The sequence below is a fragment of the Conger conger genome, chromosome 3 (genome assembly GCF_963514075.1).
Source record: "Conger conger chromosome 3, fConCon1.1, whole genome shotgun sequence".
NCBI lineage: Eukaryota > Metazoa > Chordata > Actinopteri > Anguilliformes > Congridae > Conger > Conger conger.
In genome coordinates this window covers 37,694,217-37,715,437 of record NC_083762.1, presented here as the reverse complement: position 1 = coordinate 37,715,437, position 21,221 = coordinate 37,694,217, and the positions used below count along the sequence as shown (strand labels likewise).

The 21,221-nt window shown below is 39.6% G+C and overlaps 3 protein-coding genes across 4 annotated transcripts in view; all 3 read right to left on the bottom strand.

Moving 5' to 3' along the window:
* Window positions 1-501: 501 nt before the first annotated feature.
* Window positions 502-10,644, bottom strand: pecr (peroxisomal trans-2-enoyl-CoA reductase). 2 transcript variants are annotated; one of them, XM_061235471.1, is made up of 8 exons: window positions 10,488-10,644; window positions 9,561-9,694; window positions 9,288-9,453; window positions 8,877-8,958; window positions 5,449-5,545; window positions 3,028-3,138; window positions 2,142-2,253; window positions 502-1,526 (listed from the first exon to the last, which is right to left on the bottom strand). In XM_061235471.1, the coding sequence occupies exons 1-8, from the start codon at window positions 10,597-10,599 to the stop codon at window positions 1,444-1,446; spliced, it is 897 nt and encodes a 298-aa protein (XP_061091455.1). In that variant the 5' UTR covers window positions 10,600-10,644; the 3' UTR covers window positions 502-1,443. The 2 variants fall into 2 exon arrangements, with proteins under 2 accessions (XP_061091455.1, XP_061091456.1); XM_061235472.1 differs by having other exon boundaries at window positions 5,473-5,545.
* A 1,638-nt stretch (window positions 10,645-12,282) lies between these two features.
* Window positions 12,283-16,035, bottom strand: rpl37a (ribosomal protein L37a). The gene is made up of 4 exons (XM_061235103.1): window positions 15,959-16,035; window positions 13,204-13,332; window positions 12,642-12,724; window positions 12,283-12,451 (listed from the first exon to the last, which is right to left on the bottom strand). Exons 1-4 carry the CDS (start codon window positions 15,959-15,961, stop codon window positions 12,388-12,390), a joined length of 279 nt encoding a protein of 92 aa, XP_061091087.1. The 5' UTR covers window positions 15,962-16,035; the 3' UTR covers window positions 12,283-12,387.
* Window positions 16,036-17,880: 1,845 nt separating this feature from the next.
* The window catches only part of pfklb (phosphofructokinase, liver b), a 17,580-nt gene continuing 14,239 nt past the window's right edge, over window positions 17,881-21,221 (bottom strand). Inside the window, exons 21-22 of the mRNA XM_061233761.1 lie at window positions 21,162-21,221; window positions 17,881-19,787 (exon numbers count right to left, since the gene is read on the bottom strand). The exon at window positions 21,162-21,221 is cut by the window's right edge and continues 46 nt beyond it. Coding sequence (XP_061089745.1) covers window positions 19,643-19,787; window positions 21,162-21,221 — 205 coding nt within the window. The 3' untranslated portion in view covers window positions 17,881-19,642. The remainder of the gene's footprint in view (window positions 19,788-21,161) is intronic.

Sequence of the window (21,221 nt, the reverse complement as noted above, 5' to 3'; positions counted from 1 at the left end):
ACCAGTTAGGAGCATATTGAGCTGGCTTTAATTTGATCATTTAACAATTTACTTATTTTATGCAGTTGTTTTCAATATAGCACAATGAGCACAATTATTGTATTGTATATTATATTTTTATTCTTCATGGCATGCGTACAACATAATGTGGCTTGCATTACCCCTCTAAACATGAGCACCCAATTAAGCAAAATTAACTGCCTGTTAAAATTCTGAGTTTGGACCACATTTGGGAAGCACTGGTCTGGAATATTCCGTAAAGCAAGCATTTTGATTATTTCAATAAATGTGTCCCTTGACCTGACATTACAGAACACAGAGGCACATACACATCTGATTTAAATACCCTGTCTCACTGGTGCAACAGTTTCACACAGAAAAACATAGTTGGTTATGTGAACGTATAGCCTACCCGGTCGGAGAGATACAGTGATACGTCCTGTCTTTTCACCTCTTTACATCCCAACACATCTTATTGAAAATAATAACATTAAAATGTAGTTCATAACAAAATTTCCAATTCTTTATTTACATTAAATGTTCTGTTCACATTCAGCAAATCATAACTGGTACCAATCCTACCACTAACTAACCCCATACCCACAAATGCAGTGTAAGGCAGGTATAATTTGAAAATATATTTGTATGAGTAATTATAATGTAGCTACAGTGGGCTCCAGATTTATTCATGAAAATGGAGAAAAAAGGCTGATATAATAAACAGCATAAAGATCTATATTTTATGTTCAAACATACGGGAAAACTATATACTTTTATTTCAATACAGTTACCCTCTTGTTTTTTTTATTTAGTAATCAAAATTTTCCTGAAAACCACAGGTGCCAGAATTATTGGCACCCCTAACAATTATTTTAAATCAAATCAAGGATATCAATGATTCCAAAAAGTTCTGCATGGAGGAATGGTCAAAAATTCCACCAAATCTGTTATGTATATGTACATTATAGGTTACGTTATATATGTTATATAGTTATGTCATCTTTGCCAGGGGTGTTTAAACCAGGAACCTGTTTTTTGGGGATATATATTTATATATTTTTAAATGTAAGCCTTTGTTTGATTCTATTGAATCATTAATAAGCATTACATTACATTACATTAATGGCATTTGGCAGACGCTCTTATGCAGAGCGACGTACAACATAGTGCAAAGTGCATACCCATACCAGGGTCAGGGACAAGTGCGCTGAAGGAAGACCCTAGAAGGAAGTACAATTTCAACTGCTAACAGTACAAAGCACACTGATTTACACATGTTGGAAAATGCCAGTAACTGTATTATTGTTTAGTCTACAGCATTTACTATATGGTGCATATTTATCAAGGGTGCCAATAATACTGGAGCCCATGCATGTATTACAAATCCTGGGATGTGGCTGATATTTGTGACCACTTGTCCTCTGCAGGCCTGGGTTCCACTCCTCACAGTTTGGACTTCGTAGTTAATAATTCTCTCAGAGTCTCCATGTTCTCCCCATCTGGTGCCTCTGGCCAGGAACTGTGATCTGATAAATACAAATCAACCAATCAAAATCAGGCAGGTCACCATCATTACATCCTATTGACCTGTGACACAGAATAGATCATGTAAACATACAGTGCGATCCTGATTGCCTCCATTACTGTGTATTTGCCACAATGTAATATGAGACAAAGGGAAACTTGGTAAACGCAAAACACCATTTCATTTATTAATTAATGCATCAGTTGCCGAACACTTATAATTTGCTCGCCAGTTAGCTAAATGTAGCTATTAATTGCAGAATTTCCTTGGGAATTGTACATACTGTAGCTTTGGATATACCCAGCTTAGCTTAATTTAGGGTATTTCAACTAATTCCACAATATTTTATTTAAATGTTTTCTTGCCAAAATGAGCAAATACCAACATCACCTTAACCAGCAGGTCGATAACTAGTTTAATTTTTATTAGTTGAGACGATGTTCCTTTTTTAGCAATTGGATTATAGTCCCAAAAAATAGTTTCTTGATGATTACGCAAGGTTCTCCCATCTCTGGGTTCTTATAAACGGTACAAATTAATACCGTTTATCCATTAAAAGTAGATATTATATGTAATGTAATGTACGCACATCAATAAGATAGCCGCAGACAGTTACCTGGGATTTCCCACATGGAATGGTAGAGGCTCTGACCAGCATCCACTCGAAGTGTCGCCCCAGAGATGTAGGAAGCAGCAGGGGAGAGCAGGAAGCACACTGCTGGAGAGATCTACAGATGTGCAGAGGGAAGAGTCACTACACGGGAGATACATATGGAGACTCTGCTGGAAAGACCTAGAGGGGAGAGTCCTTGCTAAAGAGATCCACAGAAACAAACAGGAGAGTCCTTATTTCAGTGCTCCTTATGTCACTGGTCATTCAACAGTACAGCTGCAAGTGAGCAGCAGTCACTCAGGTGTTCAGGCTTAAAGCCAACAGGATGGTTAAATGTGTCTTTTTAGATTGTGGCAGGGCTCGAGTTGCAGGAAGGAGGCAGGGCTGAACTGAGGACCACGCCTAGTTAAGTAGGCACACACTGGTTAAGTAGGCACACGCACCTGGATTGCATTACAACTCAGTCCAGAATTTAAAAATGTGTGTCTATCCACAGTAGACGGCTAAGCCTGGGAAACCACCAGCGGATGAGAGAGAAAGCATACAGCCGTGGGGAAGAAGGCTGAAAAGCTACATGTCTGTGTTTCGGTTTGGGTTATTTTCTTTGCCTTTATTATTTTAGTTTATGATTTTTGCCTGAATCACGCGAGTGAAGGGTGAAGGCTTTTATTTTTTTCATTTGCTCACTCTCTCTCACTGTACCACTACCTAAATAAACACCAGATTGTCCAAAACTATCGTATCACCCGGTGTCCAGCTCTTCTGTCCTCCAGTGGGAGATAAATACCAAAAATATTGATTGTGTCATGATCAGGCTGGAGTGTAGACCTACAAACAAAGGGTAGGTCTACAACCCAAATGGACTGTGTGAATGGCAATAAAAACGAACCTCTTCTGGGACTCCCAATCTTTTAGCTGGAGTAAAAGCCATGGACATCTGAAACAGCTGTGGTCCAGCTTCCATATAGTTCGCCATCGCAGTTTTCGAAATGATGATTCCCTAGAAAACAGACATCAATCGATATCGTATTGTTTGGCAAAACCATGTTTAAAAAAATAAAATTTACATATTTTTGGTAAATAAACCAGGTACATAAAGTCAATGGGTCTCATTCATGAAACGTTAGTAAGTCTATGTGCAGATTTGCACATAAACGTCCACGCTACTAAAAACCTACTCCGGATTCATGAACGCGGCGGGAAACTCAGATCTGATCGTAAACTCGTGTGTATGATCATGAATGTCAATCCATCGTAAAGTGAAAGCGCGCTCCCGGTAATCAGCAATTAGCATAAATCCCCGCCCATGAATAGACAATGATTGCCATATAAGGAGGTGTAGACGCATCCAGTCGACCTGTCAGTCATCATGGCGCAAACAAGGAAAGAGAGAAAGAAAAAAAGAAAAATAAAATAATAAATAAATAAAATTCCGAAGCGGAGATCGAAATCATCTTGGGTGAAATATATTTTATTGGGTAAAACATTTTTTTTTTCTTCTATCAGTTGTGGTGTTGTGACAGGGACAGGCAAAGCGAAGGCCTGGAAGGAGGTGACAGATGCTGTTAATGTTGCCTCTGTAGACAATAGAACCATATCCGAGGTTAAACGTAAATGGTTTGACATGAAACTGGAGGCAAAGAAACGCATAAGCGCACAAAAAAACATGCATCAGCCACAGGAGGAGGAGGCTCACAGGCACAAATATCACCTGCTGACGAGCGCATCGCTGGCATTATTGGGGAGACCTCTCTGTCAGGAATTATACCTGACGGAGACACCGACATGCCTCCACTGGAGACAACATCAAACCCAGATGGTAAGGTGATAATTGTTGTATCATAATACATTCTGAAAACCATCACTGATAGCTTAGTGGTTAGTGTAGTTTAACCTAGGTCGTACAGTAACACCAAACAGAACATTTGTGGGGGTTTCTCTTCGGATTGAATGAAGTGGAAACGGGAAACCAGTAATGTTATATTGTGCGATATGGTGCGTAATGGATATCAGTGTCGGAATGTAGAGCTATTTAACATTCATTTCAAGAAAGGATACGGATACCGTATAGCCCACTGCAGTTTTGTATGCATCGTCTTCAAATTAATTGAATCTTAATTTTGAATCACTTTTGCGTCCTGAACAATAAAGTGTTATGTTGTCAGTATTGTGTGATGTCTGTGTTTATCCTGGGAAAACACTTATTTACTACAAGATAATCAAGCTACTCTCTTTTACTCTGATTAAATATAGCCTATTTGTATACATTTTAAAGAGCATGACCTGGAAATGAACTGAGGTAGCCTACTGAAACAGGATGTTGTATATAAATATAAAACAAAATACAAATGAAACTAACTTTTTGCAAAGCTTGTCGGCTTAAAACGTGCACAGCTTATTCAGTCTTAGCAACACTTACCTTAAAATTGCTCTACAAGTTGCTGGCGTGTCTGTATAGCAGCCGCATTTCGAGGCCCAAGAGCTGGTTCCGGAGGCAGTCGTTCCTCTGCATTGGGGACTTCAGGCAGGGGAAGGCCCTGTTTAATGGCCACATTGTGCAGGACACAGCAGGCTAATATTATTTTGCACACCTCCCCGGGTGCAAAAGAAGTGGTACCACCTTTATTGTCCAGGCAGATCCATCTTGCCTTCAAGACCCTGTTTGTGCCCTCCACAACGGCCTGAGTAGCAGCGTGTGCCTCACAGATCAGTTGCACATTAACGGAATGAAAGTTTTCCCGGTTTATGTAAGCAAATGCATCACAAAGAATGTGTAATCTATTGAGTCGATTTTCATAGATAATTCACAATCATGAACCTAATCTGGATCTTAAACCTGCTAATTGCCAACTAATTTAACTAAATGTGTTATATTTTTAATTGTTTGTCATGTTCATATCACGTGTTTCAAAGGCATCTGCGTATTGCTTACATAACAGAGCGCAATATGAATTAAAAAGTAAATTTCCAATAGTGACAAGCATTATTTATGTGCATTCTTGAATTTACACAAGCACTACGCGTGGTCAGCAGCAGGTGTAGATTTTGTTAGTAGCTACGAAAAGATCGGAGCTACTAAAATATTGGTGAATGCCAAAAACCCGTAAATTTCCCTCTACTCGCATTTTACACACAAATTCGTTCAGCTCACGTTTCATGAATGAGACCCAATGATTCCACAATACTACCATGTACTACCATGTATCTGTTTCGATTATTACTGATGTTGGCACAACCCTTCCCAAACCCAAAATCCAACCATTAATAAACCTGACCAACTCAGAGCTCTTAACAAACCCAACTCACTCACCGGTGCTATAGAGTTCACCCTTACCCCACTGGCTGCCCACTCAATGGCCAGGCTCTTAGTCAAGTTGTCCACTGCAGCCCTAGCAGCTCCTGTGTGTCTGAAAGAGAAAGAGATCTCAGATTTAAAAGCATAAAATGTGTACAAATATAATGGTGAAAATTAATAAATGCATAAATTGGCATAAATGCAAGTATTGAGCAAATGCTATTTGTATTCAATATTGCATGAAACACAGAAGCAAAATGCTTAATATGACTTGTGGCACAGTACTGTGGGTGGTCACTGTCACATCGTGAACAGGCAAGATTGCAGGAATACATTTGGCTTACCACCTTTTATTCACTTTGAAATAATCCACAAAGGTCATGAAAAGGGGAAAACGTGCTATAAAAGGTAGAGCAAAAGGATTCCACAGGGACACACAAGCTTACACGGCCTGAAAGCTAGGTGAGTGGGGCAAATTATAAGGTATAGACAGGACAATAAAAATCTATTTAAGTTATTCACCGAACAGATACACTCAGCGAGCACTTTATTAGGTATTTATTGTACTCATTTTTCAGACTTAAGTCTTCTGCAGCCGTAGCCTATCCACTTCGAGGTTAGACACATTGGGTCTCATTCATGAAACGTGAGCAGAACGAATGTGTGTGTAAAATGCGAGTAGAGGGAAATTTACGGGGTTTTTGGCATTCATCAATATTTTAGTAGCTCCGATCTTTTCGTAGCTACTAACAAAATCTACACCTGCTGTTGACCACGCGTAATGCTTGTGTAAATTGAAGAATGCACATAAATAATGTTTGTCACTATTGGAAATTTACATTTTACTTCATATTGCGCTCTGTTATGTAAACAATACGCAGATGCCTTTGAAACACGTGTTATGAATATGACAAACAATTAAAAATATAACACATTTAGTTAAATTAGTTGGCAATTAGCAGGTTTAAGATCCAGATTAGGTTCATGATTGTGAATTATCTATGTAAATCGACTCAATAGATTACACAATCTTTCGACATGTTGGATAATAAAAAAAAATAAAAAATAAAAAATAAAAATATATATATATATTTTTTATTATCATTCAACATGTAGAAATCTGTGCTTGTATCTGTGCTTGGTTTTCTAGCCACAGGGACCTTCCAGCGCGAGATAGGTGACAGGCCCGGCATTTCGCAACCAACTATGAGCCGCATCCTCCCTGCTGTGCTCAATGGTATTTTAAAACATCAAATTTCCCTATGACGCACAACGGCAGGTAGAAGTGATGCAGGGATTCAGTGCAATTGCAAACATGCCAGGTGTCATCGGTGCCATAGACTGCACACACGTACGCATCAAGGCTCCATCTGGTGATGCATTTGCTTACATAAACCGGAAAAACTTTAATTCCGTTAATGTGCAACTGATCTGTGATGCAAAGTGTGTGCTGTTAAACGTTGTGGCACGGTGGCCTGGTGGGGCGCATGATGCATTTATCCTGCGTAATAGCGCAGTTGGCACGTGTTTGGAGGATGGAGCTGTGAGGAACGGCTGGCTCATTGGTAAGAATATAGCCTGCCTATACAATTGCACTCGCCAGCTAGAAATATGAGACGTTTTTTTTTTTTTTCGTTTTATGTGTGGCTCTTTTTTCATTTGAAAGAAACCTTTAATAAATCTTATTTGAAAAATGTTTGATTTACGTTGGCTGCAGACTGACTTATTTGGAGCTGTACAGTATAAAACAGAGCTTTAGGCTATTAAGATTAAAATAATTTGAAGACGATGCATACAAAACTGCAGTGGGCTATATGTTATCCATATCCTTTCTTGAAATGAATGTTAAATAGCTCTACATTCCGACACTGATATCCATTACGCACCATTACGCACAATATAACATTACTGGTTTCCCGTTTCCACTTCATTCAATCCGAAGAGAAACCCCCACAAATGTTCTGTTTGTTTGGTGGGACTGTACGACCTAGGTTAAACTATACTAACCACTAAGCTATCAGTGATGGTTTTCAGAATGTATTATGATACAACAATTATCACCTTACCATCTGGTTTTGATGTTGTCTCCAGTGGAGGCATGTCGGTGTCTCCGTCAGGTATAATTCCTGACAGAGAGGTCTCCCCAATAATGCCAGTGATGCGCTCGTCAGCAGGTGATATTTGTGCCTGTGAGCCTCCTCCTCCTGTGGCTGATGCATGTTTTTTGTGTGCGCTTATACGTTTATTTGCCTCCAGTTTCATGCCAAACCATTTACGTTTAACCTCGGATATGGTTCTATTGTCTACAGAGGCAACATTAACAGCATCTGTCACCTCCTTCCAGGCCTTCGCTTTGCCTGTCCCTGTCACAACACCACTACTGATAGAAGAAAAGAAAAGATTCACATTCACAAAAGAAAAGACTCCACTTCACCCAAAATGATTTCGATCTCCGCTTCGGAAAAGTTTTTTTTCTTTCTCTTTGTTTGCGCCATGATGACTGACAGGTCGACTGGGTGCGTCTACACCTCCTTATATGGTAATCATTGTCTATTCATGGGCGGGGATTTATGCTAATTGCTGATTACCGGGAGCGCGCTTTCACTTTACGATGGATTGGCATTCATGATCATACACACGAGTTTACGATCAGATCTGAGTTTCCCGCGGCGTTCATGAGTCCGGAGTAGGTTTTTAGTAGCATGGACGTTTATGTGCAAATCTGAACATAGATTTACTAACGTTTCATGAATGAGACCCATTGTGTGTTCAGAGGTTCTATTCTGCATACCACTGTTGCAATGCGTGGTTATTTGCATTTCTGTCAATTTCAACCAGTGTAGCCCTTCTCCTCTGACCTCTCTCATTAACAACGCATATCTGCCTGCAGAACTGCTTCTCATTAGATGTTTTTTGTTTTTTGCAAACTCCCAGGAGATCAGCAGTTTGAGATACTCAAACCAGCATGTCTGGCACCAACAATCATTCCATGGTCAAACTCACTTTTCTTCCCCATTCTGACATTTGGTCTGAAAAACTGAACCTCTTGACCACGCTTTCACAAATGTAGTTGTTTCCACATGATTGGCTGATTATATATTTGCATTAACAAGCTGGTGTACAGGTCTACCTAAAAGTGACCACTGTGTACATATTCACATTCTACAAATGAGACATCAACAAATGTCACGATTTATAAATCACATGTCAATCACATTTATAAACTTTATTCATGTGTATTACTCTTTTATAAATTATGCCTATGAATGATTTAGGTACTGGTTGTCACCCTTAAATTTAGTCTGAAATCTATGCACATTCTATGAATGACGTTTCCTATCAGGACGGAAACACTCCAATCAGAGGTACAAATGAGCCACTTACAGCACTATCAAGTCACTTTAAACAAGTATCTCATACCGCACCACTAACAAGCTACTTACGCCATGCCAGGGAATCCCTTCCACATGTCAGCAATGATGTTGACAATTGCTCCTCCGTGCTCCTTCATCCAAGCCTTGTACACTGCCAAAAAAGGAGAAAGGTTGCAGATTTGATTCCCAGTGAACAAGGTAGTTATTACCTCAGTAAGTGTTAAAATGTATCCATGGATACCATTTTCTTGTTTGCCATGGACAAGGATGTTTGCTATATGAATAAATACTTCAATGCTGCAATTACAATGTCTGTATCCAGAACTAGGCAAGAATTCAGCAGTTATTATATAAACTTAAGCATGGTGGAGGCATGCACTTTTTACTCAAGTGCCTTAATTAATTACTGCATCGCTGTCCTCCTACACAGACTGAATACATTTTTTTTCAAAAGCAACCAGTCCACTCCTCACTCCTCACCTTCCAGACAGCAGTGGAAGGTCCCAGTTAAGTTTGTATCAATAACAGCTCTCCAGCCTTTGGCACTCATGTGTTCAGCCGGACTGGTGAACTGTCCACCTCCATTGTTGACCAGGAAGTCAATCTTCCCATGCAGCTTCAGTGTAGAGGCAACCAAGTTCTTCACCTTCATGAGCAGACACAGAAGCCTTAACTCAGAGTTAATTGTAACTCATGAACTTTTTGTATACTGCATCAGTTCACATTCACTATATTACAGTTCATCCCGTTTACCTCATTCTCATTACGGATGTTGCACTGAATAGGTGTGATTTTAGCTGGGTTGGTGTGGGGGATTCTCCCTGATAGCTCCTTGGCAGCCGCTTCCAAACGCTCCAACTTTCTGGAGGATATGACCACATTGCATCCTACAGACACAACAAACTGCTCTGTATACAAGAAACAACTCAGACAAAAAATAGCTAATGAGTGGTGCGTTCAAGCTGTCCTTCAGCTGTGTCTACACTTTACATTTTACTAAATTGTACTGTGCTCATTAAAATGAATGTATTCGGTACTTTCTTATCACAGCACGTTTTGCAATAATGCATTCTGTGATTACACCACTAGGTGCCTCTGTGGGCTCCAAAATCATAATAACCCCAGAAGTGCATCGCTTTTTAAAACAACCAGCTGAAACCTGAAACATGCACTGCGAAAGATAAATATATATGTGAAAAATAAAATATAAACGGAAAATCGCAACGGAAAGTACACAAACCTGGGAAAAAAATAGCGTTAAAAGTGGGTTTAAGGGGGTATGGGGCTAAAAAGCTACATGCATATACCACTATTTAGAACTACACGCTGCCGGCGAAATTTTAAGAAGTAACTTACAACTTATTTTCAAGCATTTCGTACAAGCATTTAGTAAGGAGGACCAAAATTAACCAAGCAAGTAGCCTACATTCTATGACGTATCTCCGCGTTCCTTGCATCATTACTTTAATGTGCAATCTCAAAATTTACATTACAATATTGATGTACCTTAAACTACATATAACACGTCCAGCAAGCGTAGATACTTGAGGTTCTATCACCTATTTAACTAACTTCACCTTTGCCCGAGATTGTCTCGGTTAAAGTTCAAAGCAGTCTCTGAGCAGACTTTACTCTTGTCAAGCAACATTTGAAGGTCAGTATTTATAAAGAAATACGTACCTAACTGCAATAATTCAGAAGTGATTGCCTTTCCGATGCCCGTGCCACCGCCGGTCACTATTGCTACTTTATTATTGAAAAGTCCTGCTTTGAAAACACTGGAGGCTGCCATTTTCCTTCCTACGCCACCACAAAAGCTCCTGTTATCACGTGACTTTATTTCAAGGGGGGGTGCGCAAAGCATGTACTGTATCTGTGTTGCGTGATGTTCCATGTTTATAGGCAATGGTTTCCGCGTCACTGGAAAAGTTAAAGTTTTAGTATTTAATGTACTTGTATGTATCATTGTATCATTTGGTAATTCAAACACCACTGCATTTAGGAGTTTTCTGCAATTAGGAGCGTTTCTTGAATCTAACGTGGCACACTCGTACGAGCCAAAAGTAAGATAGTTCAAATAATACGAAAATGGTTTTCCATAAAGCAGGGGTCGGCAACCCTGGTCCTGGAGAGCCGCAGGGTGTGCTGGCTTTCGTCTCCACCTTAAAATAAGCAACCGATTCAGACCCAAGAAACCAGGTGAGGTGAGTTAACTGTGTAATCAACGGCTTTCATTGATCAATTAATGCCAAGTAACAACGAAAGCCAGCACATCCTGCGGCTCTCCAGGACCAGGGTTGCCGACCCCTGCCATAAGGGGACAGTGGCGGCCTGTAGCGTAATGGTTAAGGTACATGACTGGGACCCGCGAGGTCGGTCGTTCGATCCCCGGTGTAACCACAAGATCCGCGCAGCCGTTGGGCCCTTGAGCAAGGCTCTTAACCCTGCTTAGTTTAGCAACTGTACGTCGCTCTGGATAAGAGCGTATGTAAAATACCATTAATGTAATGTGAAAGGGATGCGTCAGATTGGCCCCATCTCGACTGGCTTCGACAGTTTCTACGAGCAGCAAAGGATTTTACATAAAGGTAAAAACTTTAGTGGCAGTAGGATTTGTGTTCTGTACTTAAGTTTAGTTGTATGCACCACGGCAAGTGTCAATTTGCTTGATCACAGGATCTTGTAGTGTGCAGTTGTGTTTTTCTTGCTTGTGCCATAGGACGTGGTTACAAAATAGATTAGATGTAAATCTAAGTGAATAAGGCAACGTATACATAATATTGATATACAAGCTGCTTTAGTGTTGCTTTAAAAGCATTTTCTTGCTTTTAACCACACACTCCCAAATGGTCCAATACCAGTCACTGTGACATTTGCAAGTCTTCAGAAACATATCCAAAATATCTAACGGAACAGAAAATGGTCTTGGCCAATCAGAAATGTACATCAAAAATGCAAGAAAGTAAACCTCATTAAGGTAAATTCCCATGCATAATTGTCACCCAGTTACATCAAGTAAGCAATACACCATGTTCCTGAGCTGGTTTCTAAGTTTACTGAACACACCAGGACCCTTTCTAGTCAACTGCACAGAAATATTCAGCCAAAAAATACTTCAGCCATACATACGCCGAGTCTAGTCCCCAAAACCCAAAGGTCTTTGAACCTATTTCTTCCACGGTTGCCTACAAGTGTATTTGCCAAAAATCAGGTTTTGTATGCCTACAATAGCAGAAGACCTAGCAAGAATTCAGTGTGACAAAATCTACCATAACTTAGAGTACATTAGACAGTTAAAAAAAAGGTTACAGGCTATACCTGCTTTGATGGAGATCTTGCAGAGCATTCAAGCTGGACACCATACATGAATTATAAAGACATTGGTAAATTCTCAAAGTGCCACCCGGTCCACCATGGTTGTGAAATATTATGCTGTGATTGTTATATGGAGGCAGTTCAATACAAAACCAAAATCTTGCGATGACCATTTTATTGCAGGATGTTCAAACTGGTCACATAGCTTATTCAGTGTCCGAGTCAAATCTCTGAAACTGTACAAAAACACTGAGCTGCTGAAGAATCACTGGTCCTTCAACTCCTTCAGCCTTCTGATGGCAGACTTCACTGTAACAGCAGACGTTGTGCTAAAACAGAGACCACATTCATTTCACAATGATGACAAGCAAACAGCATTTTCACCATGACCATTAAGAATAACCAGTGTAACTGAGGGATTAGCATAAAAAAAAAAAAAACCCCAACAAACTACAGTGTTCAGGTCTTATGCTCGCCATAGGATAAAGAGTGGTGTGGAGGTGTGGAGCATGAGCTTACTTGTACGTCCATGCGCCACCAGCAACAGTCTTCATACAGGACCCACAGTTCCAAATGCCAACGGCCTTTCTCTTCATCTTTGTCTGTAGAAGGGAAAAGGGGACGTCCATACATAAGGCACAGAAACATTGACGATAACTTTCACAACAGTGTTTAGTCCCATGAAATGCACCCATTTCATATTCCATTAGCCTGAAAGCAACTCCAACATCAGGCCAACAAAGTAAAAGGCATCATGTACAATCATAAGGCATCATATGTCCTGATCGCTACACTACACACACTCCTGAATTATTGGCACCCTTGATAAATATGCACTAAAATACTACTAGCAAAAAACTAAAAAAAAAAGCAGTACAAGCAGTATACTTTCTAACAAGCTTTATTAAGGACTCTTTTTTAAGGAATTTTTTTTTTTTTTTTTAATCCCTCTCCCAAAATTAGGTTTAGTACATAGTACAAACACCCCTGGCAAAGATGACAGCCCTTTCCTGTAACTGGATACGGTTAGAGAACACATTCGGGGGGATTTTTGAACATGCGACAGCCCCTGGGCGCTCACCTTTCCGCAGAAAGAGCAGGTATATTTGGCGTGCTGGCTGATCTCAATCTTCTTCACCATCTTCCTGAGGGAGGCCCCATAACGGGTGCCGTACTTCCCCACGATCCCCACCTTCTTGGTGCGCTTCGCCTGCGGAACACAACGTGCATGTCATTAGCACGTCCCGTATCAGACCAGGGCTCAGCTCGGTCCAGGGGCTGCAGCACAATGTCTTTTTAACCTAGAGAATCAGCAACCGATTCAGCCCCACCCCTCAGATGAGATCATAGGGTTCAACAGTAAGGTCTCAAGCAAGTGAAAATGCTGCCTTGGGATTGAAGCATTGTAAATGAAGTCTACGTTGCGAATTTTGTGGTGTGAATTTTACATACGTAGAATAACCTGCAGCAATTGTGTATTCAAGCAAGGCAATATCTGAAGTTTCACACAAACACTCCCTCGACGTTCATCCTGTTTAGCGTCTTGCAAAATCAAACCAATCGCACGGTCACCCGTGAGACGGGATTGGAAATGGGATGCCGCGGGACTGTGAAAGTAGAACGAATACCCGGCTGATCGATTGAGATTTGCTGGAAAATGTGGAATAAGGGACAACTGCATACCAGTGATGCAAAATAAATATCAACCTGTAAGCATACGCTTAAAGGGGCAGTTCACAGAGTGCATTAGTGATTGACTGCAGAAATATGAAATGTATTTGTAAGTGTTACAGATCTTTAGTTAGAATGTCAATTCTAACTAAACATTATAGAACAAAATGCATAACTGATCCCGAATCAGGAGCAGGGGGCAACTGTACTTGTAAATACGTCATTATTTGTGAAATGACAGTTACGGCAAGCTAAGGAACAAATCTTTCTAGTTTTTATTCTATTTTTGAGATGGTAGCTTTGGAGGAGTTAATGGACTGTTCTTGAAACTTAAGTCTATATTAAAAATACGAGTAATACTAAAACGGTAGTGAAACTATGTTGCAAAGTAAAGAAAATAAAGAATGACAACTCAATGCATTAACCATTTTTATTTGTCTGCCTAGAACTGTTGTGGGAAAATGTATCAATGTACGAAGGCTGTATTGAGAAAAAGCGTAACCAATGACGTTCCTCGATTGAATCCCGGGTCGAGTAATCCGTGCAGAGCCTCGTCCATCTGGGGTAATTCCCAGGTCGTGAACAGGGTCGCAGTCCCAGGTCCGGGTCAAGCTTTTCACACCAACAGCATACAGGGGGCGCAGGGACTTTGCCAGGTCGTTGATTCCGTGTTGAAAGGGGTACATGAGTTTTTTCCTACTCACTTCGACACAGATTCACAGTCCTATTTAGCTTCTCCATAAAATGTAATCCTGTTGCTCTTCCCAAGGCTCAAGTTAAGCTTCCCTTCTCCAACATTCCATTCGTCTTTTTACTGGAGAGTTGCTGTCGATTGTAGTCATGGTGACTTCATCCAATATCCATCTAATAAACACGGTAAAGTACTGCACAAATCAGATCAATCCAGGCTCATTACACTACATCCATCCTTTTGTGCAGTACTAGGTTATATCATTGGACAGCTGGTAAAATGTACTGCTATGGTGACAGCAGTAAAGAATGAAACTCCTTGGTGCTGTAAAGACACCCACAATCACTTCTTGTTCTGCTGGCTCCATTACTCTGCGAAAATACCATCTCCCTGATGTACAGCTCAGTTAATGGAGAGGAGAGCCTGAAAGTCAAATGGGTCCTAACATCAGGAGGGGCAGATGCATATTGAGGTGCTAACAGATTCCATCATTGAACCTACAAGAGTAGCAGAAATGAATTCAGAGAACACAACACTTTCACAGAATGAAAACAAGTATAATATACCACACATTGCATTGTATTTGGGTTTATAACTATAAAACAATTGAGTATTTACTTGCATTTATATAAATGAAAAATAAAAACTTACCCAAATTAGTGTAGGAAAATACGTTTCCATGTGTATCTTTCAGGACAACTTCACGGTCGAAATAATGGGACGTGTGAACCAGCGCAGAAGTATTCTCTACATCACTGAAGTTCACAGCCTTCGGGGATGCATGAAGTCCGCTTCTCATATTTAATTGAGAGTCATTCTGTTTGTACTTCTAGAGATCACTTAATTCACGAGTCACAAGGTAAACACTGGCTGGCTGTGCGAGACAATCTCTTCGCCGAAGACGACACATTTGTACACAAGACTTGTAACGGTACATCAAACTTATTCGATGCCATCTAAGCAATTCTGGTAAATTACACGGAATTGTTCTCAAATTAAAGGGCACCCCAACAAGTCTGAGATTGACACGCATGACAAATCATTTTACTGCTTGATAAATAAGAGTTTCATTCATATGTTCCTTGGTGCTTATATTTTGTAAGGATGTTTTAGCATCATTCCGGCAAGTTTGACGCGTTCCGTTACAACGGCGGGCTTTGCTAATGTGAAACTTCAGAGACCATTGCTTAATTGAGGTTAAAATATTTTAAACCAAATTCAAACATTCTATATTTGGAAAGATGTCAATGTTAAAGCTATATGCTTGCGAGATGATGAAGGCCGGCTATTGCGGCCATTAACCACAGTCAGCCACAGCTGACATATTTAAAGAGCGTAACTTAAAGAAATATGTATCACACTTGATGAACCATGATATTTGAAATAGAAATGATCGTTCAAATAAATATATACAGTACAAAGTACGTGGATGACTTTAGATTTGCCTCAATTTACAAAAGCTCTTCACACTCACCATAATACCGGAAGAGTTGCGGGTCCAAAAGAGGACCGAAAGACTGCGCAGCCGCGTTTTACCATTGGCAACAGGCATTGTGGGATATTGGAGGACCAACTGTGATTTATTTATTACACAATACCAAGGTCGAAATTACATCTTAATTCGCTGCATCAGCACAACTTGTTGCTGTACCATAAAACTTAAAGTACAATATAGCAATAATTATACATTGCCTTTGGAAAGAAAGTGAATACACTTTGGGCTTTTCTGTTACTCATGCCATTAATGGATTCAGTATAGCCTATTCTTTAAATCCAGTTCCGGATATATGGCATTTTGTTTAAAAATTGAGGGGAAATTCTAATTCAATGAAATTAATAACATATTGACAGGTCATATTAAATACTTAATAAAATAATAAAATAAAATAAAAGTATAATATAATATAATATAATATAATATAATATAATATAATATAATAGTAAAATATAAAATGTGGTTATATTAAATGCCCACAGAGCATGTTTGGTTGCTTTTCCTACCTCAGTGGCTCCACCATAGGCTCTGCAGAGAATCATTCATGGTACTCGCGACTTGGTAACCTCATATTGGATAATCTGGGATAAACTCTCTCTCAACTAAACTCTATGATACCTTTGTTACTCTTGCAGTTCACAAAAGCTACTGTGGTCATGTCAAGTGTGTCTGATGTTGTTAGTCATGGTTTATTTGGCAAAACATTAGCAAATTATTCTTTCAATATCCTGATGAGTGAGTGATATTAGCAGATGGTCCAGAGCAACTTGTTTATCGCAGGCTTTTCTTAATTTTTATCAACGGTGCAAATAATTCAGGAGCTGACTGTTCTGTTCTATTATGAAAATGACAACAGGAAGGATCCCAGAAACAACTAATGGCATCAGAGGCATAATTTAAGACTCAGCAGTGAACAGTCCTTCCTTCCTTCCCCCCCTTCTGCATTCCATTACGTCTGCTCCATCTTTTCTGAGTTTATGGACTGCTCCAGTCCTGTTCCTCCCCTGGTTCATGCCCTCAGGATGTTAACACATCCTGGAGCTACATAAGCATCACCATGCCTCTCTAAATTACTATTTCCCCCCTCATTTGGACTTAATTTATAAGTAATAAATTAGCTAGCTATAAACTGTCCAACCCAATCGAATTGTTAAAATTGATTATTTACCACATTTCTGTTCTATCTACTTACCATTACACCTTGCTGGCCAGCAGAGAATGAGCTTCCCTTCTATAGCTGGGTTCCTCCTGATATGTCTTCCCATTGGGAAGCCACCACTGTTTCAGGGTTTTTCTTCCCACTGGGGAGTTTTTTTTGCCTCATATGCTTGCTGGGGGTTCAGCCCTGGTGTCTGCCCTTCTGATACTCTGTAGAGCATCTTTGAAACAGTCTTCTATAAAAATAACTCTCCAAATAAAATCGAATTGAATTGTCATGCACACCTGAAAATCCAGTCCTCTGCAACTTAACATTCAGTACTGTGCAAGTTTTTCTACATTAGTGTGTCAGTAGAAATGTTGGCATCCCACATGTCGGAGAAATCAATAAATCATTTACAAAAATAATTTTTTGTAAAGTTTTGATATTTACAAAGATTTTTTAATTTGTGATGCCACTGCACCCCACACTGTCCAAGTCGCACAAAGTAGTCTAATTTCTGCCATAAGTATTGTTTGTGGTAGTTTTGTTCTTGAGATAATCCACCATGCACAATATATAAATAGCAGGTAACCATGCAATGTCCTCTGTTCTTATCACTATCAGTATAATAAATCAGCTAATATAAAATGCATATTTTCTTAAATATGGTTATGCTCTAATAGTCTAACCTAAGATAATTACTTTAACCTACAGTCTCCTGGGTTAGAATTTTCTAGAATCAGTATATGGACTCCACACATAGAGGATAGAGAAGTTCTCTTTATATAAGCAAGGGATTGGCATCCAGACACAGATCTATCTGATGGAGTGATCAAGCTACTGTTGGAACAGGTTCTTTAACTTTCTCTCTCTTGACTATAATATGATGATGGCTGAGGAACTATATCAGAGGCACACCACACTTAATAAGTGCTAACATATTGCGACTTGTCAGGTGTTTACTGCAATTACAGCAGCCAGTTCTGATGAACATGTAGGAACATGTAGGAAGTTGTTCAAGTGGGTGCTTTAGCTGTGCTAGGATTATGTTGCATCAACATCATAGATGGACATTGTGTAGCACATTACATTTTCAAATACAGACAATACAGTTCTGATATATTCTTGAAATACAAATAAAACTACTTTGCATGGTTTTACTTTTTATGACAAGCAATAGTGTGTCAAACTAATGATATATAGTTGGACATGCCATGGTTTTGATCATGTTATATAGTAGGACATGAAAGGGTTTTGATCATGTTATGCAAAGCAGTATTGGTTTGGCTTGCACACATATAAAATATTTAGCATGGAATAAAAATGTCTGGAGGTGCAACTACACAACTGCAAAAGAGAATTGGGACAAATAGGAAAAAGCAATACCACAAACAATTGCATACACATGGATTTTGGCCAGTTGTTAGCCGACAGTAGATTGAGTGTCCAGGATTCACTACACATTTTAATTAATTATCCAAAGCAAATTATTACACACACATGAATGATTATGAAAATCTGAGCTGTAAATGACGGTGATTTTAAAAGCTTGATAGGTCAATCATAATTCACTGCACATAACTGCACATCAAAGGAATGTGTTGATCCCCCCAAAAAAGGCTGTCATGGACAACCCAAATCATCTCTAATGGGCTCTTCCTTAATAAAGTATACTTGGTAGTGACAGCTCATGAACTGTACCGATTTGGATCACATGCACCGCTTACAATAGAAAAGAAATGTCCATTTAACATGTCATTTTACATTTTTCTGATACAATAAGGAATTAGAAGATAAATAGTCCAAGTACTCTAATCTAGAACAACTGGATGTGGACTAAACATCTGTACTCTCCAAAGTACAGTACAGGAGGAAAGTAAAGGAATTAATCACCAGTACAAACTGATATTTTATGGTCTAAGTTTACTTCAGACATCAGGATAAAAAGATAATCTGAACACAGTTTAAAAAAATGACTATTTCAAGCACAGAGAAGTTACGGTCATGTTGTATTTAACTAGCACAGCTTCTGTTTGTGTGTCCTGATCCAGTCATGGAAGTTATTAAGTTAGAAAGCAGCACTGAGATATATTGGACCTTCCAGTTCAACAATTAAATGGCAAAGGCACGACACAACACTACTGACTACAGAAATCAATGCATAATCTTAGTGAAGACATAATCACAATTTACCCTATAGAAACAAAGGTACCAAAGGCCTAATGCTGAACCACACCTTTTCCATAGATTCTCCGCTATCCTAAAAGATACTTGCCATTATTTCACAAGCCAATCCCTCTAATTCACAAAGACATGACTTTTTCCAAAAAAAGTCATTTGGAGCTAAATAATTCGGTTAGTGTTGCAAAAAAAAATGCAAAACGGCAGTAGAATCTGTAGGATGACGGTCTAAAGGTTAAAGCTATTTGAGGTTCAATAGGATTAGGCACAGGGGCACTTTCCCCCCCGGTAGAGGGGTGGGACGGGGCAGAATGGGAGGGCGTCCGGCTTGGCCAGATCCCTCAGAAGCCAGTCTCAATGCTGAGACTCCGGAGGGTCACGTGCTCTATCTCTCCAGGGATGTACTCGAAGCTGGTCTGGTATTTGGCCAGCATCTTCAGCATCATGCGTAGGTTCAGCCACCACTGCTCCTTCGGCATGCGGTGTCTGCAGGAACACAACGCGCACACACGCCTTTAGCCACCTCTGAACACAGCCACAAACGGCATATACACATCAGGAAAGGAATGTAGCGTTCACTGCAGGGGAAATGGGATTGTAACCCCCAAAGACTGCAGCTTTGGTATTGCGGTTGTTTGATCATTGCTGTTGTTTTTTTGTTTTTGTTTTTTTTTACTTTTGGGCAAGTTTCTGAATTTTAACCCCTTAAGTGTCGCCCCTTTTTTCAACACAAGCTTGAAAATGACATAACCAAAATGAAATGGTTACTATTCTTTAACCCTTTCGATAATCCTGGTCTCTTCTGAAAGGAAAACCTTGGGGGGTTGGTTTTCCTACGGAATTACTCAGAATTACTGTATTACTGAAGCAAAGTAGCGGAAGCTGAAATGCAGTGAAAATGGGAGGTTTTTTTTCTCACTGAATTGTTTTTTTTTGAGTGGATACAGATGATTGTGTCACCCTCCCCTGCCTCTCCCTCTCCACCTCCCTCTCCTTGCTCCCCCCTCTGGGTGCAGCAGGTCCAGAAGATTGTAAAAATAACTACAATAAGTAACAACTTGTATACTAATACATTGATTGGGCTCCATTGATTGAAGTTTTTGTCAAACCCCCATCAAGTCAAACATCCCAAAATGTCACATTCCATTTATCTTTTAAAAGCAGGCCTGCTCCTTATCTATAAGCATACCGAATAATTTATGCAAGCCTAACAAACTATGCATCATAAAACATAATTTAGTTTTTTGAACTATTATGGACTTGGTTCGCTGGACCCTTGCTGTGAAAAGAATACAGACTCTACCCTGATTTGTGTCGTCTGATAATTTCCAAAATGCAGATTTCCTCCCATGCATGATTTGCCACCCCACATTACAAAATAAGGAACTGTTGTCGCTAATGGCATTATAAAATAGTTTATACAGATAGAACCGTGAGTTTTAATGCTTTAAAATGGTATATCCAATGACCATATTAATTGAAAAATTTAAAATGCATGTATACCACTATAGTAAGTGCACATATAAAAGAAAATCAGGAATTTGTCTTGCATTGGAAGGATTGATAATGTTACAAACTGAAGCAATAATCTTCTGCAAAACATTTCACAAATGTCTGGACCTTAGTGCATGGCAAATACCCAATTGCCTTTGTGCATCTAAGAATATGAGGCAAAAATGTGATCTCTTGTCTCTCTCTCAAGAGAAGTTTTGCAAAGAAATCAGACTGTCAAATAAATTGTGTAACATAGCATTGTCCCATCTTGGTCAAAAATACTATCCTGCACTTCTCATCCACATAGATACTGTACTGTAAATGGCTTTCATGCAGTGGAAAGATATTGACCAGGGCAGCACTCACTCAAAGTCCGTTTGAGACTTCAGTTCCGTCACAGGGTTGAAGGACAGCACTTTCCTGGTC